Below are 26,307 nucleotides of genomic sequence, written 5' to 3' on the forward strand. Positions count from 1 at the left end.
CAATGCCCATTTGCCAAGGGGGAAAACTTAAAATTTCACTCAAAAATTTCATTTCCCTCCATTTCCCATTCACCCTCTTTTAAGTATTTAATATATTAATTAAATACATCCAAAACCCAACAACTGTGACACCAGTTCTGGGTAGTCGAGACTCAAACAGTTGTATTAGATATTCATGCTCAGATAGCTTATTGTTTTTCTTCCGCTTATGTTAAATTCTGCTGTTAAATGTTATATCTTCGTAAATGTTAAAGAATATAAAATGGGTAAAAAGTTAAATTGTTCAAATGATTGGCTTGCCTAGCTCATATTAGTAGGCGCCATCACGACTCCCGAGGGTGAAAAAACCGGGTCGAGACAAAGAAGATGACGGGGAGGAAGGGGTTTGAGGGGAAAGAATTTCTGAACTTTTTTTGTGGAAAAGATTTTTTTGAAGTTGATTTTCCATGTGTCACGTTCTAAATTGTCATTTTTTCCAAGTCACTGAGTTTGAAATTCACGCACCTTAATATCTATGAGAGATTCTCAGCTATGTATCTAATAATAGATACACATTGAATGAGGTTGAAGTATCTAATAGGTACAAGGCTTAATTGAAGTAGCTAGGTTAAAATATTGAGCAAGTTTAAGGAGCGTATATGTATTCCCCTAACAATAATTTATATAGTTTTCTTTTTAAAAGAAATTTCATATTTAAAATAATATAAAAAGTACTATGCTATCAGTCCTCTTATAATTAAAATATTTAAAAATATTATAGTTAAAGAATAATCTCTTCATACTTCACTCCTTATACGGATAGAGTAATATTTAGAAATCTCAGCAAAATAAAAAATACTAATATGATTTATCTGATGTGAACAGAATTTTTAGTGCTAGCGATGATCGGAGGAAGCAGCTATCCACTGTTGAGGTGGGTGTAAACTGACCCTAACACTGCCAAAAAATGACGAAAAGAAGATAGATGTAGCATATATTTATTTCTTATAGTAAGATTATTCTTTTCTTTCCTAGTTCATTAATTTGTAAGAAAACCTTCCCGTTCTTTTTTATTACATTTCAAACTTCGGGTTTTTATCGGTTAATACAATACGGTATTTAAATATTTCGGTTCGGTATTTTTTATATTCGATTTCTTAAAATATTATACCAACATCGTACCTACTTTAAACCGGTGTGGTTCGATATTTCTCCCTCGGTTAGGTAACTTCTGTTTATTTAGTTTGAATACTAACTAGTGCATAGAGTCATAGACTGTTATATTCTTAATTAAAGTACTCAAAAATATAAAGATAAAAATGTTTGTTGACAAAATCTTTATCCAAAACCAACAAGTATCAACCCATAGAGAAACGGTACATAAAAAAGTAAATTTAATCACCCAAAATATCTTGTTACTTGCTTAGAGTTAATTGCTGAACTAAGAGAATAAATAAAAGTAAAATTTTAATTTTATACTTATATTATAATCAATTATCCTTCTTCGAGCCATTGATGGCAGAACTGCGTAGGGGGTAGGGGAGGGGAATAGCGGGGGCTAGGTAAAGAGAGGATGATGGATCTATGTGGGTTAGAAAGAAAGAAGCGAGAGGCGGTGAGAGAGAATTTAGTGTGCTGGGAATGAAGAAAGAAGAAAATAATAAAATCCCTAAAAGTGTGTCTTTAATAATGGGCTAAAGGCTGAAAAATTTCTTTCAAGTTATATACAATATAGGTTAAATAGGGTAAGAGCTTCAAATCTGGGCCATTTTCGGTTGGGCTGTTAGGCCAAGTGACAAGGGAATTCTTTCTTTTTTGAAAGATACTTAAATTGCACATGTAATACCAAATCATTTTAGTAAAACTTAAACCAAATACCATATCAAATATCAAAATACTGAATAAGAAATACCAAAATACCAAAAAAGTTGGATTTCACTATGCTAACTGTATATCTATCTATACTATATTAAAAGCATGAAGGCCCTTAGCGAAATGTCATTCGCCTTTTTTTACCCTTTAAAAACAGATTTCACATTGGACAAAACTGTAATTTAAAATATATTCCTAACATTTAGTATTTTGAATCAACTAAAATTTAGGTTATAAAATATTTTCTTACTTGAACTAGGTAAAAAATCTTACATTCTATAAGACATAAAATCAATAATAACTTTATTATAGATTCAATCCTTATTTGATCTATAATTCTCCTCACGCTTTTTCCATCACGATTTTCTCTTCGAGAACACTCGCCTCGTCGATTCTTCCCCTCGTTCTTTTTGTCTTGGACATTGAGATGTTCATGTCTATCAAACGTAATCATATAATTTAATTCATGGTACTTTTGCCCAATCCTTATATTTATGAGTATTCCACGTTACTTTTCCTTATTTGTTTTTCTTACTATTTATACCAGGGAATCGAAATATTACTTAACTAAAACTCGAATATATTTTGAATGAAACATAATTAAATTTATATTAAGACAATATTGAAACATTTACGTTAAAAGAACATCAAACAAACAAAAGATTTATTTATCTTGATGGCTTTGATTATAAAACTCATACATCAAATTTGCGGGACATGATTTATTCCTTGATTGAGCTAACTAATTAATAAGATCAACATTAATTATTTTCAAGAACTTATATTTTTATTTAATTTTTATTTTATAATGCAAATATATTATTTAATAATATTATTTATGAATTTTTTTAATATTTTATATATTAATACGGGTACTATGGACTAGTTTACCAAATTATGCACAGTTATATTTCACACAATATTCAAAAACTCTTTTTCCCTAAAACCTCTACCTCTTGCCTTTAAAGGGTTCCACATTTGCTGCGAGGTTTTGTGTAATTGTGTCGTCGTACTCTCAACATGTCTTTGGAAGAAGAAGAAAATGCAGCCGAACTCAAAATTGGCGACGGTAATTCTTATTAAATTTCCTTTTCTGTTCAGCCGTTTGACTTTCTTTACTTTTTCCCAAACCCTCGAATTTTATTTGTTACTTTGTAGTCCTTGGGCCAGTCGATTCCTAAATAACTGAATTTGATGAGAAAATTAGACTGATTTGTCTTTAAATTGTTTAATTTTAGTGCAAGGAAGTGGAAAAATATGTTATGCTTTTGCTATCAATGGATTTTGATGGAGTTTGCAGAAGTGTTGATTTGGAGAATCCACATGAAGATAGTTGCCAATCCATGGAACTATTTTCTTAATGCAATCCAAATTTTAGGAAAATAAAAAGAATTCCCCTCTCCCCTTTTAGGTTTTACTTGGTCGCAATTACAGGGGCGGAGCTAGAGTATCCGCTGCGCGTTCGGGTGAACCTAGTAGCTTTTGTGTAGACCCTGTATTTGTAGGAGGAAGTCCATAAATATATGTAAATATTTAATTGCGAACTCGGAAACTAAGACGAGCTGTGGGTTCAGTCGCAAGTTCAGAACTCGTAAATTTCAACCCTTGGCTCCGCCTCTAGTCGCAAAAGGGTATGTGTGTGTGTGCACACAAAGTCCGAGTGTACGCGCGCACACACACACTGTTCAAAATATATAGATACACACATATTTTTTGTGTGTATGTAGTACTTATACGTGTGTGTTGTGTGTGTGTGCCGTGTGTATGGTCTTGTTCACTGCAAAAGTTGAAGGGAAGTAAATGATTTATGGGTATTCTTTATTTTGCAAAACTAAAAATGAAAATACTAGTCACTTCCCAATTAGTTGTCTCTGGTATTTGGGTTAGTTGGTGTCTCTTTGAAGTGATAGGTTCTTTCCTTCTTGTTATGTTGATGCTTACATGCTATAAGTAGGTGGAGCTTGATGTTTTATGTTACTTTGGTTTCAGAGTTTTTGAAGGCCAAGTGTCTAATGAACTCTGAAGTTTCTTTGATTCTTGAACACAAGTATGAGCAGATTCAGCAGATGTCTGATGATCCGAGCAATCAAGTTTCCCAGTAAGAATATGAACTCAAACATTTCATTTCCCTTTTCTTGTGGATCTTTGAGCTGCCCACTGAATAATACTTTGTTTTTGGATTTTTTGCTCTATTCTGTAAGTTACATCTTTTTAGTTTTGATAATCTTTTTTAGAATTTGCAGCGGTTAAAGAACTTATGAATGGTAAAACATTGTTGAATTGACGTTTTTCTTATGTCCATATAGATAATAGAGTTGTTCGTTTAATCCGGGCTGTCTGTCCTAATAATGTAAATTTGAGGAAATGGTGGAATAAGTTGGCAACTATGGGGAATAGGTGGCCAACCGAAAAAGGGAGGATCTACTGGCGTTTGTTTTTCTCACTTCTTTTGTTTCAAGAGATTCCTCTTTGACAGCTTTGGAAGTTTTTATTATGTACGTATGTACATTTGAGGATAAATACATGTAACAGACAGATATACAAAAAAGGAAGTACCTTTTCTCCTACTTTAGAAAATCTATTTCATGATGTGGTGTGCTATGTTCATTTTTCTTCTCTTTGAAAATCAACTATATCCTGTTTTTGACCGTTAGATATTTTGTTTGAGCATGTAGTGGGTGCTTGGTTTTGAAGTGTTCTCACTAAAATTATTTGTCTTTCAGAGTGTTTGAGAAGTCACTGCAGTATGTGAAGCGTTTCAGCCGGTACAAGAATCCTGATGCTGTTAGACAAGTTCGAGAGTATCCTCCAAATATGGTGCATACAAAGAAATTATCTGCATTCCTTTTTGCATATGCTGCAGACACTACATGTATATGGCACACTTTGGTCTCAAGTGATATGAGTGTTTTAGTATATGAAAAGTTTGGGAAAATAATTAGTGACTAAGAAGTATATGCATCATAGTCTCTCTCTAATTATACCTGGAGATGTAGATTAACATATTTACAGTGGGTGTATATGAAGAATATATAATGAAAAGTGACGTTCTTGAATTTATCAAAAGTGAGAGAGAGTAAAGGAAAGAATTAAGGCAAGGAAGCACATAGAGCTGCATATTGTGGTATAACCTCTTTTAGCAAGTATACTTGGACTGGTCAAGCCAAGGAGATCATTTCTATAGATCCTCAACCCTAAGAAATAAGATGTTTCTATCAAATCCTTTCATGCAGAGCTTTTTATGGTTTGACATTTTGAAATGCCAGGGTATCATTCCCTGGCAAAAGAATATCATTGGGATTTTCAAATACTACCACTGTTATTAAAGCAATGTGAAGCAAGGGGTTATCACTTCACAGGAGAAAAAAATGGCCGGTTCTTTAGATTTCAACTTTGAGGAGTTGGATTCATAGTGTCATTCTTGCTTATCGAATGCTGAGATTAATCATTTTCATTACAGTTTGATTATTATAGTACAAAATTAATATATTTTTGGTATTGTAAAACTTTGTGCTTCACTTCTCGCTTTTCATTTCCAGTTCCATGGACCCTGTCACCTTTTTGTGCTTTTCGTTTTGAAAAACAATTGACACAACTTTCTTATAAAATGTGGATCTTAACTTGCTTTTAGAATCCTTAGCAGATATCAGCTTGCTGAATTCGAGGTTAGCATTTGTCTACATCTTATTTATACATCTATCTTTTTTTTTATTGTTTATACCTTTATGGGAAGCTGCAATTATTAAATGTTGTACATTGGCAGCTCTGCGTCCTGGGGAATCTTTGTCCAGAAACCGTTGAGGAAGCTATTGCCATGGTCCCATCTATAAAGGTACCTAATTTACCTTGGTAATCATGGTCAATTGCAGAAAGAAGACACATAGATTTCCTACAGTCAACTACTTATTCTTGCTGGTCTTGTGTCCCTAAATTATTGTACATGTTAAACCCTATGTTTTCTTATCTTTGTGCTTTACATTTGATCCATTTATGAGGAGAGTGTTGCCACTGTTGCGTATAAAATTTACTCAAGTTTCTACCTTCACTGAGTCCCTTAAGAAATGCTTTGAAGTTTAGTCAAGTTGTCAGAGTACAATTTTATAAATTGACTGTGATATAACGAACGACTTGAAACAAGAGTATGTATCGAGTTTGGTTAAAGCTTATCAACCAAATGAACCAAGTGTTTTTTGAGTATTTCTTTTGAGTGTTAAGCTTGACTCAAGTTTCAGTTCTTATTACATGGTAGTTAAGGGACACCGCAAAGTTTTAAGTGTGCAACTTAAAAAACGGGACAAGCACAGGGGGAAATTATTATCCATGAATCTTCATAAAATCCCACCCCACCCCCAAAGAAGAGAATATTATCCACCATGGGTCTGGTGGAAGTGAATTGTGCCATAGTGCTGCATTAGGTCAGATGCATTATTGGAGATCATATCATTACATTATTGGTCTCTTTTAAAATATCCTAGAATCTGCAGTACCTACCATGCAACTCTAGTTTGACAGTTCATGTGTAACTTCCTGGAGTTCTGTTCAGTACAGTTCTTTTTCTTGGCTTGTGTGTTTATAAGCTGGTATCATTTGTTCAATACTTGTATTATCTCAGTAGACTTGGGCTGATGAACTTCCTTCATTGGTTGCAGAATAGAGGTCGCACGCTTGATGAGGAGGCAATCGAGAAAATGCTGAATGATCTCTCCCTGATAAAGAAGTTTGAGTAGTGTCATTTTGATTTATATCTGCATTTCAGGTCTGTAAATATTTCTGCGAATTGTGCAAGTACTGCTACCAAGTCTCCAGGACTCAATGTTGTTGGAAAAATATAACTACCGAAGAAAGAGAAGATTATGTGGTCTATACCTGCGTCTTTTTCAACCAAATTTCTACATTGGTAAAACCACCGCTAACTAGATAGGTAGGCAATCCCATGCCCAACGCAGATTTAAGTAAGCCAAGCATGCCTATTCTCTATTACACGCATCGGGGCCATTTCCCTAGAGGAGGTTTTTTTCTGTTAGGTTAGCGCTTGCAGGTTCAATCTCTCTTACTAGTATAGAGAAAAGAAGTCTACCTTTCTCTATTGACAAGCAAGCCTGAATCCATCCAATGAAGGAAGTGACGCTACGATCAATATCCGAACAAGACCTTGACTTTGAATCTAGATGATGGGTGGGACCCCCTCTCCCGCGCGAATTGATCTTTCTTGCGTTATGAAATTATAACGACAGGCGGAGAGCTGCCCTATTGGTCTAATTCCCGCTTCCCGTTGGTATCGGTAAAGAGGCTTGGCCCCGTCCTGTTTGGAAAATGACCCCTTATGGCATGACTATGGCACGGCTTAGTCAGTTATTCTTGCAGTTAGCTTTCTTAAGTCTTAATTTTTGTCTGCTTGTTTTGGATTTCAACCGTGACAGTGAACAACGCTGTCTAATGCTTTTTTGTGATGTTGCCGTCTTTGTTTGAACTTAATATTCTAAACGTTTTTATGCATAATGGAAGTAAAAGCTTTACGTCCTCAAAGTGATGAATAGCCCGTTTGGCCAAGCTGCAAAAATCAGCTTATTTTGAGAAGTGCTTTTTTTCAAAAATACTTTTGGTGAGAAGCAGTTTGTGTTTGGCTAATTAGTTTGAAAAGCACTTTTGAGCAGCAATTAGTGTTTGGCCAAGCTTTAAAAAACCGCTTCTAAGTGTATTTTTCTCAAAAGTGCTTCTCAAAAAAGTGCTTTTGGAGAGAAGCTACTTTTTTCTGCTTCTCCAAAACTGCTTCTGCTTCTCCTCAAAAGCACTTTTTTTCCTTCTAAAAGCTTGGCCAAACACCTCAAGTTTTCGCGGCAAAAAAAAAAAAAAGCACTTTTGGCCAAACAGGCTAGAAGTCGTTTATTGGGAAAATTTCTAAACAGTTCAAAGACTGATGAGGAAAGATGGGTATATGAAGTGACATGTAAAATGGAAAGTCGTGACGCTGCTAAATGCCTACTGAAAAAGAAAAGAACGGAAGTACGAAAATTTCTAGGTAATTCCCCCGCGCCCGCGCCCGCGCCAATTATATATTTTTCTTGCACAATGGTCAGGAATAACAGCACGAAGGAACAAAATGAGCAAACATGAATCAAACTCAGAAAAGCATTACTAAAAAAAATGGTCCGACCTCCCTCACTAGTTTAACTAGATAAGGTGACAAAAAATATGAACTCCCCGACTGAAAAGCACTCTAAAACGTAATAGGAAATCGCACAGCAAAAGACCAATCAAGCAAGGCACCAAGATGATAATATGATTGTCAAACTAACAAGCTAAACGTCGATTAACATGCAGTATGAATGTGCAACAGCTACTCGATGTTAAAATAGACTCAACAAAACGTCTAACTCATTCTGCCGTCAGAAAAAAAATGTTACATAGTAGCTAACCTAACATGAAAGAGAGGAGACATTTGTAAATAATTTTCAAATTTAGACCAATTTACATAATATATAATCATATACACTAGTCTGACCCAAATAAAGATGTCCATCCCTCTTATTCTTTTGCAGCAAACTACAGTTTCTGATGATCTTTCACAGCAGTGCTGATGTTGACAAGGGTTATCCATCTGCAAGCACAAAATCTTTTGTAAGATCAAACTGATACAGGTTAACAAACAAAATATTACTCAATGAATATATTATTATAATTAAGAACGACATGGACAGAAAAGAAATTAAGGAAGAGCTCTGGCAACACTTGCCAAGTGATATATGGGAATTCTGGTGTATTCTTTGGAGGATGCCTACAACAAGCCAAGGCCCAAAAGCTTCATGTTCATACCTTCTAGACCTTACGAACTAGGTTTTTCGGCACAAGTACTTAATATCCTAAGGTGGAAGAGTGCTGCTGTTCTCAATGACTATTGGTTTATGGCAGCATATGCTTTCATGAGAAGCCTTGTAGAGATTCTTCGTAATCATCAAATAACCAAGTTTTGACACTCTGACCTCGAAATTACCTAAAATTATTGTTTTTCGCCTTTCTATCAACTTATGATAGAACTAGCTACCCGTCAAAAGCAAGCTAAAACCACTAGTTAATCCTGACAAGATGCCAACAAACAGCCATCTGCTCTGTATTACTATAGTACAATTTATTCCGACTTTAAAAGCAGCCTATTTTACCAAACACATCTTTCAAAAGCTAATTAGCGAATCAATGAATAGTCGACCTATCAAAAAATATTGTACCAGTAGACAAGATACATACACCTAGATAGTACGTGCGTTAAATATGTATCAAAAGGACCCCATACATAAGGACCCGGAACCCAATTGTTGTTTTTTTGGACTCAAAGTACATTAATAAGTGTAAAAAAAAAAGTTACCTTTCTATATATAACGTCAAAATACAAGACGCTATACCTTAACGGTAACTTTTGCCGTTAAGGTATAGCGTCTTGTATTTGAACGTTATATAGCCTGACGATTGGACTGACATATATAGCGTTCTAGATTTATACGCTATACATATAGCGTACAGAAAAAAAAACGCTATAACCAAGGAAGTTGACAAGACAACTCACTTTCCCCCTGTTAGAATAGTCATGTAAATAGGAGTAAATAAATAACCCTAATCCAATATATATTAGGAGTAGGACATGTTATGTGTGTATATATATAGGGCTCATTGTAACATATGTCAATACATCAATAATATATTTTCTCCCGTGCATTCTCACATGGTATCAGAGCAATTGTGAGAGGTTTATCGCTGTGCATAAATTCCAGCGATTCCGGGAAGAGAAATCAGTCACCGGAACCCTTTTTCCGGCGACTTTTTCAAGCCTGTTTGCGTCTGCTTTGTCTCTGTCAGTGTTGTGCAAAATCCAACACTACCACAAGAGTCGCCACTGTCCGGCGACCAAACCCCACAAAAAATCTCCGGCAAACAGTACCCCACGCGCCTCCACGCGCCACCAGAAGCTCACGCGCGTGAGCCCACGCGCCGGCGCGTGCACCACTTTCCGGCCATTTTTTGACGAAGTTCCTTCAGGGCAGTTGGATCGCCCTCAAATTCCAAGCCTACCCATAATTTTATTTTTCAATTCCGACCACTTTGAGTTTTTCCGGCGACTACACTGATTTTTCCGGCAGCTACAGTACTCTTCCGGCAAACACAGTGTTTTCTTCATCTGTTTCAGAGAATTTTCAGTTGATTCTTTTTGTTATTTGGTGATAATCCAACCATGTCTTTGGGAGTCGATGCTTTCGGGTCTAGAAACCCGGGTTCTGGCAGTTCCGGTGTTATGATTACCTCAGAACCTTTAATGGGAGGTTCAAACTACTTAGATTGGGCTTCATCTGTCGAGTTGTGGTGTAAAGGTCAAGGAGTTCAAGATCATTTAACAAAAAAGGCTAGCGAAGGTGATGAAAAGGCCAAAACACAGTGGGAGAAGGTCGATGCTCAGTTATGTAGTATCCTGTGGCGATCTATTGATTCCAAGTTGATGCCCTTTTTCCGTCCATTCCAGACATGTTATTTAGTTTGGGAAAAGGCTCGTAATCTATACACTAATGACATATCTCGTTTCTATGATGTAATATCGCGAATGACAAGCTTGAAGAAACAGGAATTAGATATGTCTACTTACTTGGGACAAGTTCAGACAGTCATGGAAGAATTTGAGACGTTGATGCCAGTTTCTGCTAGTATTGAAAAACAACAAGAGCAACGACAGAAGATAGTTTCTAGTTCTTACACTCGCTGGACTCCCTAATGACCTTGATTCAGTACGTGACCAGATTTTGGCTAGTCCAACCGTCCCCACAGTTGATGAATTATTCTCTCGATTACTTCGCCTTGCTGCAGTACCTAGTCACCCAGTGAGCTCATCACAGACAATTGACTCCTCTGTCCTCGTATCCCAATCAGTGGACAATCGGGCATCTCATACTATGGAGAATAGACGAGGAGGAGGTCGTTTTGGAAGATCTAGACCCAAGTGCTCTTATTGTCATAAACTTGGACACACTCGTGATGTATGCCATTCTTTACATGGCCGCCCAACCAAAAATGCTTATGTTGCTCAGACTGAGACTACAGGTAACCAGGGATTTTCTTTATCTGAAGGGGAGTATAATGAGTTCCTTCAGTATCGAGCAAGTAAGAAGACATCTCCACAAGTAGCTTCTGTTGCTCAGACTAATACTTCTGTTGCTGGTAATTCTTTTGCTTGTGTTTCCCAGTCTAGTCCTCCCGGACAATGGGTTGTGGACTCAGCCGCTTCTGATCATATCTCTGGTAATAAATCACTTTTGTCAAATATTGCGTATTCACAGTCTCTTCCCACTGTTACTTTAGCCAATGGGTCTCAAACCAAAGCAAAAGGAGTTGGACAAACGAATCCCCTACCCTCTGTCACTCTAGATTCCGTTCTCTATGTCCCTGGCTGTCCTTTTAATCTTGCATCTGTTAGTCGTTTGACTCGTGCCCTCCATTGTGGTATATATTTTATTGATGATTCTTTTATTATGCAGGACCGCAGTACAGGGCAAACGATTGGAACAGGACTTGAATCAGAAGGGCTTTACTACCTTAACTCCCTAAAATCCTCCAAGGCATGTCTAGTTACAGATCCTCCGGACCTAATTCATAGACGTTTAGGACATCCAAGCTTATCCAAGCTTCAGAAGATGGTGCCTGGTTTGTCTAGTTTATCCACATTAGAGTGTGAGTCATGTCAGCTCGGGAAACATACCCGAGCCTCCTATCCTCGTAGTATTGAGAGTCACGCAGAGTCTATTTTTTCTTTAGTTCACTCTGATATATGGGGTCCTAGTAGAGTCAGTTCAACCTTGGGATTTCGTTATTTTGTTAGTTTTATTGATGATCATTCAAGATGTACTTGGATTTTCTTAATGAAAGATCGTTCTGAGTTGTTTTCTATATTCCAGAATTTTTGTGCTGAAATTAAAAATCAATTTGGTGTTTCTATTCGCACTTTTCGCGCTGATAATGCCTTAGAATATTTATCCTCTCAATTTCAGCAGTTTATGACTTCTCAAGGAATTATTCATCAGACCTCTTGTCCTTATACCCCTCAGCAAAATGGGGTTGCAGAGAGAAAGAATAGGCACATCATTGAGACTGCTCGCACACTTCTCATTGAATCTCATGTTCCGCTGCGTTTTTGGGGCGATGCAGTTCTCACAGCATGTTATTTAGTTAATCGGATGCCTTCCTCTCCCATCCAGAATCAGATACCGTATGCAGTATTGTTTTCCCAATCACCCGTATACTCTGTTCCCCCTCGTGTTTTTTGGAGCACTTGTTTCGTTCATAACCTAGCCCCTGGGAAAGATAAGTTAGCTCCTCGTGCTCTCAAGTGTGTCTTCCTTGGTTATTCTCGTGTTCAGAAGGGATATCGTTGTTACTCACTTGATCTTCGTAGGTACTTTATGTCATCTGACGTCACATTTTTTGAGTCTAAACCTTTCTTTATCTCTTCTGACCTTTCTGACCCCCTTGATATATCTGAGGTCTTACCTATACCGACCTTTAAGGAGTCTACTATAGCTCCTCCTTCACCTTCCGCCACAGAAGTCTTACCCCGAGTCTCCTATAGCTCCTCCTTCACCTTCCGCTATAGAAGACTTATCCATTCCAGCCGTTGAGGAGTCTAGTGTGGCTCCTCCTAGACTCCCTGCCACAGGAACACCACTTTTGACATATCATCGTCGTCCGCACCCAGCATCGGGTCCAGCTGATTCACGTCCTGCACCTGACCCTGCTAATACTGCGGACTTGTCTCCTCTTAATCAACCGATTGCACTTCGGAAAGGTATACGGGCCACCCTTAATCCTAATCCCCATTATGTCGGTTTGAGTTATCATCGTTTGTCATCACCCTATTATGCTTTTCTATCTTCTTTGTCCTCTGTTTCCATCCCTAAGTCTACAGGTGAAGCATTGTCTCATCCAGGATGGCGACAGGCTATGATTGACGAGATGTCTGCTTTACATACGAGTGGTACTTGGGAGCTCGTCCCTCTTCCTTCAGGTAAATCTACTGTTGGTTGTCGTTGGGTGTATGCAGTCAAGGTTGGTCCGGATGGTAAGGTTGATCGTCTTAAGGCTCGTCTTGTTGCCAAAGGATATACTCAGATATTTGGGCTCGATTACAGTGATACCTTCTCTCCTGTGGCTAAGATAGCATCAGTCCGCCTTTTTCTATCCATGGCTGCTGTTCGCCATTGGCCCCTCTATCAGCTGGACATTAAGAATGCTTTTTTACACGGTGACCTTGAGGATGAAGTTTATATGGAGTTGTTGCTCAGGGGGAGTCTCGTGGCCTTGTATGTCGCTTGCGTCGGTCACTTTATGGTCTAAAGCAGTCTCCTCGAGCCTGGTTTGGTAAGTTCAGCACAGTTATTCGAGAATTTGGCATGATTCAGAGTGAAGCTGATCACTCTGTATTCTATCGGCATTCTGCCTCGAGTCTCTGTATTTATCTGGTGGTCTATGTTGACGACATTGTTATTACTGGCAATGACCAGGATGGTATTACTAAATTGAAGCAACATCTCTTGCAACACTTTCAGACTAAGGATCTGGGCAAACTAAAGTATTTTCTGGGTATTGAGGTCGCTCAGTCTAGCTCAGGTGTTGTGATCTCACAACGAAAGTATGCCTTAGATATTCTTGAAGAGACAGGAATGACAGGTTGTAGACCGGTTGACACTCCGATGGATCCGAATTCTAAACTTATGCCAGGACAGGGGGAGCCTCTTAGCGATCCTGCAAGATATAGACGGTTGGTTGGTAAATTAAATTACCTTACAGTGACAAGACCTGATATTTCCTTTTCTGTGAGTGTTGTGAGTCAGTTTATGGATTCTCCGTGTGATAGTCATTGGGATGCAGTTGTTCGCATTCTTCGGTATATAAAATCAGCTCCAGGCAAAGGTTTATTGTTTGAGGGTCGAGGCCATGAGCAGATCGTTGGATACTCAGATGCTGATTGGGCAGGATCACCTTCTGATAGACGTTCTACGTCTGGATATTGTGTCTTGGTAGGAGGAAATTTGGTGTCCTGGAAGAGCAAGAAACAGAATGTGGTTGCTCGGTCTAGTGCAGAAGCAGAATATCGAGCGATGGCTATGGCGACATGTGAGCTAATTTGGATCAAACAGTTGCTCAAGGAGTTGAAATTTGGTGAGATTAGTCAGATGGGACTTGTGTGTGATAATCAAGTTGCTCTTCATATTGCGTCAAATCCAGTGTTCCATGAGAGAACTAAACACATTGAGATTGACTGTCACTTTGTTAGAGAAAAGATACTCTCGGGAGATATTGCTACAAAGTTTGTGAAGTCGAATGATCAGCTTGCAGATAGTTTCACCAAGTCCCTCACTGGTCCTCGTATTAACTACATATGTAACAAGCTCGGTACAAATGATTTATATGCACCAGCTTGAGGGGGAGTGTTAGAATAGTCATGTAAATAGGAGTAAATAAATAACCCTAATCCAATATATATTAGGAGTAGGACATGTTATGTGTGTATATATATAGGGCTCATTGTAACATATGTCAATACATCAATAATATATTTTCTCCCGTGCATTCTCACACCCCCCAAACAGATGAAGCAACCTTTTGGATAATGAAGTGCATTAGCAAGAGAGGCAACACATCTCCGTAGAATTCTAGAAATTTATTGTTTTGTTTGTTTCTGCCTAGAAAGGAGAAGAATTAGAATTTTTTTTTTAAAAAAAGAAAAAAAGATACATGAACTAATAATGTGAAGAACAGAGCAGCCGATTTAAAACCCTCTCTACACGATTAATGATTGTAATCATTTTTGCATGATTCAAACAGAGCGTTTATAGATTTATATATTTCTCCCTCTTAGTTTCTGTATATGCTTTTTCTTAAATTTTATAATGTTGGATTTCACGAGCAAAGCTCTTTGTGAATAAGATTCACTTTTTTGGTATGGATAAAAACATCTTTCATAAAAAATATTTTTTATGAAAGATGTTTGTATATTAGGAGAGTTTTTGGTATGGATAAAAACATCTTTCATAAAAAATATTTTACACAAAAATCTGTCTACCTTTTAGAAAATAATTGTCTGGGATCATTTACAAATTACAATATTTGGTTGATGTAAAGTATGTGATATATATTTATTTTACAAAGTGGAGGATAATATATGGGTACACAGATTTTAATCAAACTAACAACCACTTTATAGTAATTTTCACAAACAGAAAATTTGAGAATATTCACAAATCCCCAAAAGAAAATTCAGACACATGCCGTGTCAGCAAGTAATCATAAAGGGTGGCAAAAAAGGGGAAAAGAGCAATTTTTTGGTTATAGCGTCTTTTTTCTGTACGCTATATGTATAGCGTATAAATTTAGAACGCTATATATGTCAATCCAATCGTCAGGCTATATAGCGTTCAAATACAAACGCTATACCTTAACGGCAAAAGTTACCGTTAAGGTATAGCGTCTTGTATTTTGACGTTATATATAGAAAGGTAACTTCTTTTTTTTACACTAGTCCAAAAAAACAACAATTGGGTTCCGGACTCCCATACATAACTTGTTAAATGTATAAACAAACATATTACCAAGATTGTATCGTTGGACAATTAGCAAAGCACAACATAACACGAAGACAAACAGAGTTATATCAGAGCTCTAACATATCATTCGTGCACAATCTAAAGTCTAATCACTACAAATAGAGTCTCTCTCACTTTCTCCTTTCTAAACCCAAAGTAAAGGATTATATAAGAAACAACATGGTCAATTCAATTCTGATGCATATTGCTATGTCACAACAAAAACAGAAACCTAATTTTCCCCCCTGATAAATAACAACAACAAACACCTCATGCAACTTGCATTGTGCTGCCAGATCTTTGAAAAAGGTTTGACATTTATAACTGATCACTAAACTCTAACATTCTTAACTAATTAAACCATTAAATGCTGTGTCCAGGGAGGAACAAATTATCGATATAGTTTAAGCTTATGAATGATAACAGACATACAGCAGAAAATTAGGACCCAAGTTTCTCTCATCAATATTTATCTTGTTCTGGAATTTCTATGTTGTACGCAACTAGGATATATTAAGAATCTTTGACAATATAAATTGCAATGTATCCCGATTTAGTTTAGGCAAGGTGCTTAATACCTCTGCAGCTTATAACACATTTCAAAGACGATTTCTTCTGTGAAGCTATATAATCAAAATGTAATTCATCTAGTGTTTTCATAGAAATTAAAAAAACTGGTAGTGGCAAATCGATATCCACCACCGGAGACAACTTGCAGAGTTGAATGATTACCTAGAAACAACTTGCAGGAAATCGATCTATAATATACATAAAGCATACAAAATAGCTTTTTTTTTTTTAATAAATAAAGAATACAAAGTATCTTTCTTTTTAAAAAAAAAGAAGAAGAAATTGGAGTAGGAAAGTAACTTCAACTATGAGATATTAACAAATTCAAGGACGCAAAAAGTATGGAGAACCATTGCCTTTGGTCCACGCGCCTTATGCGTAGAAAGCTCAATGTGCAATTTGTATTGTTTTTTATAGCAAGTACTTAACGAGAAAAATAGAAACAGTAGAAGTTCAATAATCCATCTAGAGCCATTATAATCTCAATGTGGCACAACTTTAAAAATGTTAAAGAATGTAAGCTATGAAGCATTGTATCTCTAGCCCCGAATCAGTCGTTCTAGCTCTCCATGATAGTATTAATGGAATGACTCCATCCCTATGAAACAATGTTGTCATATTACTTTTTGCAATAAGAATCTAATAAATATATCCATGACAATGTAGTAACATCACGTTCAGACTCCCGAGAGTAAATCATATATGTAAGAGCCTCGGAGCCACTCATCAGCCATCACCAATCATGGGAAGGACGGATGTTTTCTTGGTTTTGGAGCACTACTAAACTACTTCATGCCAGTTATTGTTGATCTTAAATGGCGGATGAAATCTCACATGCACATTCTACAAATAGTTGCCCCCCCCCCCCCCTCCAAATGCTCACACGCATATATTAGCATATAGAGCAAAAGAGAAGGTCAAAGACAGGTTCTGCTTCTACACAGAAATATGGGATAGCTAAGACAAAACTTACCATTACCATGGCTTGTTAAGAGTGCTTCATCCAAACTTAGTTTGAACCAGAACTAGCAGCACATATGGATTGCCCATTACCCTCAGTCAAAGAAGAATCACGACCCATCTCTGAAATCTGCTGGTCAGCATGCTGAGCTGGTAAACTGCCTTCAGATCTGTTTGATTCGGGAGAACTATTTCTGTTACCCTCTGTAGTTTCCGAATGTTCCACATGTGGTATGAAAGCAGTCCCAGTATTAACCTCATGCCGAGCTTCAGCACCATGATCTGATGTTGAACTGTTGCGGGAGAAAAATCTCTCCTTCCAACCTCTTGTGCTCTTAGTTATAGACTCTTTATACCTTAATGATTGCAAAGAAAACAATCAATCAAACAAGACCCAGGTCCGCATTGGTAAATGAGATATCAAAGGATTCATACAGAACTATAAATAATGTATCTTACTACCTCAGCGACATTGCAGCAAATCGAGATTTAATTGATTCTGAAAGAGACTGAAGATCCGATGGTCCAGCTCTCTCTTGATTATTAGGAGAAGACTGTGAAGGAGACCTTCTACAAGACGAGCAATTTCGAATAGGCAAAAAAACACAACTCATTGAACACAAATAATTTACTATGCTGGGAGCCAAAAATAAAAATAAAATAAAAATGCAGTTGTAAAGCCAAACTTGAGAATCATAATCACCTATTGTTTGAAGAAGTTCCAAGATGATTAATAACAGCACTTGATCCTGATCCAGATGCAGAAACCAGATCGGCTTGAACAGGAGGCGTAGTAAATAGCCGTGAACCTTCACCAACTGAAACAATTGGAGAAGTCGAAGCAGAAACCGATGCGGGAGAAGCGGATTCACCACCAGTCATCAGAGTTGGAGAGGTAGCGGGGCCAGCAGGTGGTGAATTTGGGTGAGTGGAGAATACCAGAAACTGTGGACGACCTTGAGCAGAAGACCTCCCCCTCTGACCGTCCCTCCTGGCAAGGTGGCGGGCCCTTCCCATAGCAGCAGCGGCAGCTAGGTGCTGAATGATACGTTCTTCTAGTTCTGAATCAGTTGCACTCACTGGTAACTGTAAAACATTAAAAATATGAATTATAATAAAAAGGAATAAGAAGAAAAGAAATGATATCTTCTGTCTCTAACTGATGGTAAACACCACCAAGAAGTTGAAGTCATGGACAATGGAGAATGCTAACATGCTGTAATTCAAAATCTCCCAAAGTTGGATGGTGAAAGATAGTGGTATTTCGAGGAGGATTCATCCTGATATTTCTCTCGTGCTCAACTGCATCCAGCAATTCTTGGCTGCAAATACAAGAACAATGGTCACATCATTGGAAACAAGACTATACAAGAGATAAATGAGCGAGAGATGTAACATATAAGGATGCAACCTGTTGGGATCTTTTAAGGAGAGGGCCTGCCAACACATGGGGCATTGAGAACTTCTCTGACACCTGCGAAACATCAACTATCATGCACAATGTTATTGACACCAGCTAAAGTTATATCCATGCTTCTGGGTCTCACTGGTAGGAAAACCAAAATATAATCAGGGGGAACACACCGACAACTAATTTTTATGAAATAACGAACTGTTAAAAAGCCTTCTTCTTCCGCATCTCAAAATTAATAGTTCTCTTACCTGCTAACTGATTTTTTGATGGATTAAGATTCCTAATACCTGCTTCTTAATAAACCTTAAATGTCAACTTAAATGCATTAGATCTCTAGAGAGAAAATTAAACATGCTTTCAACTTTCTACTTATAGTATAGTCTATAATTTCAACTGTTTGATAGAAACAGAAGTATATTTGTGACTGCCATTGAAAATTTCCTCTAGGAACACATTAATAGGAGCATATGCGGATGAATACAAAAAGAAAGCTGGTAGGCAAATTAAACAAGATCTGCGTGCTATACCCATCAAACATACTCCTGTAGCAAAAGCACTACCTTAAAGTTGCATGAATATAAAGAAGAAGGACACAGTCATCATTACCGTCGACAGTTGGTACACTTCTTTCCCCCTTTTTTGACAGGTTTGAGTGGACACACTTCTCTATAAGGTAGAAGGTTTATTTTCTGGGAGTAGCTTTAACCGACTTATGAAGCGATAAGCTCTTCCTATTTAGAGTTTTCTTATCTTTCATATCTTCTATTTTAGCAACTCAGGACCTGGTAAGGGGAGGGTGGGAATGAAGGAGGAAGATAAAGTATATCATCTAGGCCAAGCTGCCAAGATATTGTCCACTTTGACTCGACCCCTCTAAACAACTGGAAGGCTTTTAGGCTTCACGGTTTGTCCCCCCAGAGAAAACAACCCAAAAGGCGCCTCAATGATTGAATCCTGATCTCGCCCTTATATTTCCCCTAACTTTCCCCTCCCATTCTAATGTGAATTTTGCTTAAGGCAAGTTTCACAACAAACCTCCTTTGAAGTTCAACAACCGGTCCGTGAGCTGTTACACTTCATTAAGGGATTCAACGTCCTTGCTGCAGTTTGCTCCACCCCCGTACTAAGGGAGGTACCGACTCTGATACCGCCTATCAACGTCTCAAGCGCAACTACCAAGGTATTGTTTGCTTTGGCATAAAACCTTTGTGCCACCTCAAGGCTTTTGGGCCTCACGATTTGCCTCCCTTGTACCCAAAAAGACACCTCACCGGTTGAATCCTAAACTTGTCCTCATATGGCCCTTAACTTTCCCATCTCGTTCAGAAGTAGGATTCGCCTAAGACAAGCTTCATAGCGAACTCCCTTTCAAGTTCAATCACCAGCGGTTGTTACATAGAGGTAAAGGAAAAATAGTGATTCATTGATGTTAAGATCATATCTCGGAGATGAATAACTCAAACAAAAGGGTCAATCATTAAGGTGGGAGTATGAGAATGGAGGCAAACTTAGTGTGCTTTCGGGGACGACGTGGAGCTCGTGGCGAACACATTGGCAAAAAGTGCGACGGAAGGTGGGTTAAGCATGACACTGCCCGCCTAATGAGAGTGCGGGAGGCATATTACTCCTATTGGATGTGAGGAAGTTAGAGGCCGTGGAAGTAAGGAAAGAAGAGCTTATACTAGCTACCCTGCATCACAGAGTAGGCTAGACTGGAATTTTGAGAGAGAGAGTTTGGGCGGGTATGGGAGGGTTCTAAGGAGAGACTTTGAAATGAGTTATCGATCACTTTGGCAAGATGAGAGACACTCTAAGTGTTGGTGACTGGACTTGATATTATTAGGTTTTCGAAGGAAACGGTAGTGCAGAACAATGTACAAACAATTGAAAGGTTCTCGGAATTCATCAATAACCACCAGTTATTGGTCTTCATTTGACGGGGTCTAAGTTTACATGAATAAGGTAAGAGGAGTCAACATACAAGTCAAGGTTTGACAAATTCTTTGTGTCGACCACATAAAGGAATGGCCGAATTTGTTGCAAGTTCCATTGCCTAAGTTGATCGTGGACCACTTATCCACCATGCTGGATGACAACAATAACAAACCCAGTGATATCCCACAAGTGGGTCTAGGGTAGGTAAGATGTACGTAGCTTTACCCCTACCCTGGAACACCGTGTTTGAGAAATGACTAAAAGTGGCAAACTTTGAAGATAGAGTGGCGGATTGGTCGAGTTATTAAGGACCTCATTCTCACTAACAAAGAAACTCAAAATGCTGAAAGGGAACATAAGGGTGTCGAATAGGGAGCTTTTTGAGAGGGTAGAAGTGAAGATAAGGAAATCATGAACGACATTTGGGTAGACTAAGAGAGCAAAAGATTTGAGGGGGCTAGGGGGACGAGGAAAAAAAAGAAGAGGAGAAGGAGGAAAGGAAATGTCAATTAAGAGCACATTATTCAGTATGCCCACATACTACATGCCACTAACCCAAGCACCGACTAATGATTCTGGAAAACTTGAGACTCTAGAGGAATTTTCTATAGAATGCAGTAGATAGGACCAAGAGGCACCATCTAGTCAACCAGGAGATCGTTACTTCCCGAAAAAGGAAGGAGGACTTGGGGTAAGGAGACCTTAGAGTGTTTCTGATAAGGGGGATCTTAGTGTGTTCAACAAGACATGTTGGAAAAACGATTGTGAAGATTAGAAACTGAGGAGAAGACCTACTTGAGGAAGATGATAGCTTAAAGTATGGAATTGTGGACAGGTGAAGGACTAGAAATATCACTTTTGTCCTTTGAATGTAGCTTATGGAGGAGCATCATGAAGGAGCGGGAGGATTTCAACTGCAATATTGCATTCAAAATTAGGGTAATAAAAGAATTTGTCTAATTGGTGGTTTGGAGATAAAGCCTTAAGATTCACCTTCCCTAAGGTTATAGATTGCCAATCCACAGAGATACATTACAACAACTTCAGGGAACATAAGAAGTTTTCTATATCTTGAAATTAGGAGGAATTTGCAAGATTAGAAGATGATAAAATACCAAAGCCTATTAGAGATTCTTAACAAAACAGTTTATTTAAAATAGTTGGGACTCATGGATGGAACGAGGAGAGGCGGGGAAGAAGAGATGATTCTTCTTGGTTAAGTCCTATTATCATATGCCGCTCACAAGGGAAGAATTGATCTTTCCACACTTAATGGTTGGATATCTAGAGCACCAAGAAATGGTATTTCTTTGCTTAAGTGGCAGGTTGGCAGCAAGGGAAGCAAATGTAACAGCCGAGAACATGAGAAAGAAGAGGTTTACTTATATTAGCTGGTATACAACAACAACATAGTGTAATCCCACAAGTGAGGTCTGGGGAAGGTAGTGTATACACAGACCTTTCCCCTACCTTGTGTGACGTAGAGAGGCTGTTTCCGATAGACCCTCGGGTGAAAGGGAAAAAATAAAGCAAGTTTGAAAAGAAAAAACAGTAGTGAAGAAACCACGTTCAAAATACTGCAGTTATATTAGCTGGTATTTCATGTGCAATTGCTCACGTGAAGCTGTTAACCACCTACTGTTACATTACAAGGTTGCCACGCGGTTGAGATGGGTAGTGTTGAATTGGGTTAGAACACAATGGATGATACCTGGCATGGAGTACAGCGAACAAAGTGAAAAAAGCCTACACAGCTGAACCTTCGGAGAAGGAAGAGAAGATGCAAGGTATGCGTTTCTATACTAGCTCTAATATGGGTCCTATAGTAGGACATGAATAGGAGAACTTTCATAGTTTATATATAGATCTTTTACATATGAGCAATAGCTTATGGTTTCTAGTTTTTTTTAATGTACACTCATGGAGTCCTAATTTGTATGGGAGATTGGGTGTACTCTGTGAAAAGCCATATTTTATTATAGGTTCTCTATTTTTTGGTTTACTAGCATGGGGGAAATTCCCCCGTTAATAAATTTACTTGCTTTGTAAAAAGGCCTCACAATCTGAATTTGATAAACTAATGAACCTTCTGCTGGACTTTAAGCTCAAACTCACCATGGCATAGTTGACAGCCAAGTCTTATATCCACCTAGTGGTTGGATGTGGACGTTAGGCTTAGTAATTGCGGGGTCCATTGGACCTCTCTAATCTTGGCGAAATTGGGCAAGCCTCAACTCATTATGAGTTGCGATAAAGCAACAACATCTCTATGGGGTGGCCTAGTATTAAGATATGAGAGCAACAACCTGGAGATTCCAGATTCAAATCCCAACTACAACACTAGATATGAGCTCATCCACTCTATGTTTGGTGAGCAGGATTACCTTGACAACATGTGCCCGTGCGCAAGACAGGTTGCTTTGTGGATTAATTGAGGTGCGAGCAAATGGACCCGGACACCACCAACATCAAAAAAATTAAAGAAAAATGAAATTAAAGAATGCAGCACTTTGAAAGCTCTATAACATTTTTACTTGCACCTACAATACTTTACATCCTCTTTCTCATAAATAACTTGAAGAATTTAATTTCACGCATAATACATTGAGACAATGTCAAATTTATAAAAGCTGGTGGTGTATAGCCAGCCTAGATTTTGCCTATTTATCAAAACAAGCCCTCTCTTAACGCCAACAGTGCAAGTAAATAGAAAAAAAAGTCTTTTAATATGTCCTACAAGTTCCACATGTTTTTGGTATAGTTCCTGATCATGGGACTTCAGCAACCTACTGATACGTATCCCATTTTATTCGATGTACATTCAAGTATCAACCAACTCTGAGGAGTGGGTCCTGTTACTTGCACACAAAAAATTCAAACTCTTAACAGTTTCAGATTATTATATAGCTATTTTGAAAATATATTAATATGATACCTTTACCCACTTTTCATTATCTCCAAACTGTTATTAGTACATCTGATATACTCGGACATGGCAACCCATTCAAACTTTGTTCTCTTCGTCACTGCACTATTTAACTGAATTAGGATGGAAAGAGAAACACGTTGCAGTAAAGTCCTAACAAAGAGCTGCAACGTCAGCTTTCCAGCAATTAGATTAGAAAAAAAAACAGACCCTAAGGCAGCTACCCATCTCCAGATCTGATTATCTTCTACAGAATGCGATACCGCATTCGACTAAAAACCAAGTAGTTCAAACATAAGTATTAATCAAATAGCACAAAATATATCATACCATTCAAGAATACATTGAAGATGAAACTCATGCTTGCAACCAGTCACCTACACATAAAAAAGATTTGATTATTTGGAATGAAGTCCATCTCAGTGCATTCCACAGTGACAAGGGACAGTACGAAACAAAACATACCGTTGAGGGATCACTTTCACAAAATGCTTCAAGGCATATGCTGCAAGTATCTTCACAAGCATCCTGAATACCGCCCTCCACAAATGCTGCCGCTGAAGTCAAATGATTCTCGGACATCTTGCCCTCCTCCATCTGCCAAAACATAAAACCTCACTGAAACTACACTTCATCATTATACAAAGTAATAGAAAGTAAACAGTCACATGACCCCACCCCCACCCCCCTCCCAAACCCTTTTTTTCGATAAATAGTAAAAGAACACTTCAGACCTCTAAATTCATATTCAAAGCTAACAAAACACATACAGAATCCAGACAACAGAGTACTATCACATTACTTCGGCATGGCAACCATTGTCATTAGCATAGAGAGGGGGGAAAAATAGAAGAAAAAAGCTCNTATATATATAAAAGAGTTGTATTATATGAGAGTTGAACAATATTGTATAAAATTTGTATTTAAGTTGTATGTTATTGTAGTTGTATTTAACTGGGTAGAAATAATGTATAAAAATTGAAGATAAGTTGTAGATAAATTGTATAATATATAATTAGTTGTATGAAATTTGTTTTTACTATGTATAAATCAGATACAAAATATACAAAAGACATATTGTATAAAATTATTATAAAAATTATTTTTAACTGGTATGATATTTCAAAGCTCATGTCACTCCAAGCTTGAGATATCAAATTCTTAACATCAGATTGTTGTTGCATAGCTGAAGTACTCTTCAATTCTGACACCAAATTCGGCTCTAATTGGACATACACATTACTAGTATTTGAAAGAACACACCTTCCACTAACTTTTCGTCCAAACAACGAGCTCAATGACCAACTTGGCTGTCGTATTGAGCCAACAGATGATGTCATGCCACTTCCTAAAGTAACCGGTTGAAGAGCAACGGTAAGTGTCTGTTCAAGCACAATTCCATAACTTGCTTCGGCTAGATCAAATTCATTCGAGACCAAATGCAATCTCTGAGAGTGATAAAATCCTCTGTTGATAGAAGGTCTATCCATCAATGCAGAAAGCCCAGCTTTATCTCGGCAAGGAAGCAACATTAGCCATGGAGAGAGGTTCTCTATGCAAACAGCCTCATGGGGCAATGTGGAGAGAAGGAGAGAGAGAGAGAGAGAGGAAGGGAGAGAGGAGAGAAAGAAGGAAAGGGTGTAACTAAATCCCTTATTGAAGCCACAAATAATGGATTGGGTGCCTTTTAAGGTGGAATGTATATATTTTGTAAACAAAACTTGTGTAGGTAGGGTAATTTGCTAAACATGAACATTTAGAGTAATAAAGTTCCCAATAGTGTATAGGAATGAAAAAATCCCTAAATTGAAAACCATGAAATTAACCCGTTTTATTTTCAAACAATCGAGATTCAGTACCCAGACCCGTTTGCTTTCCCCATAATGCTCCCCCTTCTTAAAAGAAAAAAAATCTCACTTTATACCCATCAATTCCAAACTATTTACCCTTTAATGCCCAGGCCCAAACTATTTACTACTCCTAATCATGCGCCCAAAACTATTTACCCGGTTATTAACTTTGTATAAACTCTTCCACAAGAAATAATCTGAAATACAGTGAAACAAAAAAAAACAAGAAATAGCAAAGAAAAGGGTAGCCATGGATGCGGAAGAAGGAACACAACAACCCCAGCTAGTTCTTGCACACAAACTCTTCCTTTTGACACACCCAGATGTCAATGACTTGGATAAAGTTCGCCTCCGTGAAGAAGACTTGGACAAACTCTTCCATTTCCCTTATATCCTTCTTCAAAAAGAAATTAGATCTGATTATCTGAGAAGTTGACCTCTAGCTAGTTTCAACTCTGCTCCACTTTTTTTTATTGTTCTTTCCCTAGCTCTTGCTCTTGCCTTGGCCCTTGAATTTAAAATTCTTATTTTGAAGATTTCTTGTTTGATTCAAAGTGGGTGTTGTTAAATATTGCTTATAGTACCTTCTGGAAGTTCATACTGAAATTTGATAGCATTTGGAGCTGATTTGAGGTGATTGAGATCGAAATTTTCAGTTGAAAATCGAAAAAGAACACAGCTACAGTATACCTCTACGGTATACATATGCTGTAGGAGTATATAGCTATACTGCAACAGTATATTATTATAGTTTACAATATACTGCAACGGTATATTGTAATAATCGAATAAGAACATAGTTACCTAACAGTATACCGCTACAGTCTAAAATATACTATAGGAGTATATAGTTATACTGCAATAGTATACTATTATAGTATACAATATATTGTTATAGTATACTGTATAATATGCAATATACTGTAACAGTATGTTGTAATAGTATACAATATACTATAATAGTATACTTATTACACGTAAATTCACTTGCCTTTTCCCTTTTAATTTGCTTTAAGCTTTTACCCAGCGTGAGGGGCAAACTGAAAATGCAAAAAAATAAATAAAATATTATAGTATTTAATGGTATACTCTTACAATTAGATCCTTTTAGAATTTTTTGAAATTTTTATTGACAACTGATATTATTTTAATTTAATAATTGAATTAAATTAATTTTACCTCTTTACG

General features: G+C 37.5%; 2 protein-coding genes across 5 annotated transcripts; one reads left to right on the top strand and one right to left on the bottom strand.

The window, feature by feature from the left end:
- The first annotated feature begins 2,749 nt into the window (after positions 1 to 2,749).
- Positions 2,750 to 6,714, top strand: LOC109207778 (DNA-directed RNA polymerase II subunit 4). The gene is made up of 6 exons (XM_019370763.1): positions 2,750 to 2,920; positions 3,841 to 3,949; positions 4,575 to 4,652; positions 5,483 to 5,516; positions 5,615 to 5,683; positions 6,501 to 6,714. Exons 1-6 carry the CDS (start codon positions 2,872 to 2,874, stop codon positions 6,576 to 6,578), a joined length of 417 nt encoding a protein of 138 aa, XP_019226308.1. The 5' UTR covers positions 2,750 to 2,871; the 3' UTR covers positions 6,579 to 6,714.
- Positions 6,715 to 8,108: 1,394 nt separating this feature from the next.
- On the bottom strand, positions 8,109 to 23,877 carry LOC109207779 (E3 ubiquitin-protein ligase RHF2A-like). 4 transcript variants are annotated; one of them, XM_019370766.1, is made up of 8 exons: positions 23,735 to 23,877; positions 23,600 to 23,646; positions 18,406 to 18,468; positions 18,208 to 18,316; positions 17,698 to 18,080; positions 17,457 to 17,561; positions 17,008 to 17,350; positions 8,109 to 8,449 (listed from the first exon to the last, which is right to left on the bottom strand). In XM_019370766.1, the coding sequence occupies exons 1-7, from the start codon at positions 23,864 to 23,866 to the stop codon at positions 17,044 to 17,046; spliced, it is 1,146 nt and encodes a 381-aa protein (XP_019226311.1). In that variant the 5' UTR covers positions 23,867 to 23,877; the 3' UTR covers positions 8,109 to 8,449; positions 17,008 to 17,043. The 4 variants fall into 4 exon arrangements, with proteins under 4 accessions (XP_019226311.1, XP_019226310.1, XP_019226309.1 ...); XM_019370765.1 differs by having other exon boundaries at positions 17,014 to 17,350; positions 17,457 to 17,564; XM_019370764.1 differs by having other exon boundaries at positions 17,457 to 17,564.
- Between the last annotated feature and the right edge of the window lie 2,430 nt (positions 23,878 to 26,307).

Source organism: Nicotiana attenuata, unplaced genomic scaffold (genome assembly GCF_001879085.1).
Source record: "Nicotiana attenuata strain UT unplaced genomic scaffold, NIATTr2, whole genome shotgun sequence".
In the NCBI taxonomy this organism is placed as follows: domain Eukaryota; kingdom Viridiplantae; phylum Streptophyta; class Magnoliopsida; order Solanales; family Solanaceae; genus Nicotiana; species Nicotiana attenuata.

Excerpts from the sequence above, each read along its gene's own strand:
- LOC109207778 (XM_019370763.1), top strand. The coding sequence starts at position 2,872 with ATGTCTTTGGAAGAAGAAGAAAATGCAGCCGAACTCAAAATTGGCGAC. Across the intron at positions 2,921-3,840 it reads CGAACTCAAAATTGGCGACG|AGTTTTTGAAGGCCAAGTGT; the intron begins GTAATTCTTATT and ends CTTTGGTTTCAG. Across the intron at positions 4,653-5,482 it reads GCTGTTAGACAAGTTCGAGA|AATCCTTAGCAGATATCAGC; the intron begins GTATCCTCCAAA and ends ACTTGCTTTTAG.
- LOC109207779 (XM_019370765.1), bottom strand. The coding sequence starts at position 23,866 with ATGGAGGAGGGCAAGATGTCCGAGAATCATTTGACTTCAGCGGCAGCA. Across the intron at positions 18,469-23,599 it reads CTTCAATGTATTCTTGAATG|GTGTCAGAGAAGTTCTCAAT; the intron begins GTATGATATATT and ends GATGTTTCGCAG. Across the intron at positions 18,081-18,207 it reads GAGATTTTGAATTACAGCAT|TTACCAGTGAGTGCAACTGA; the intron begins GTTAGCATTCTC and ends AATGTTTTACAG.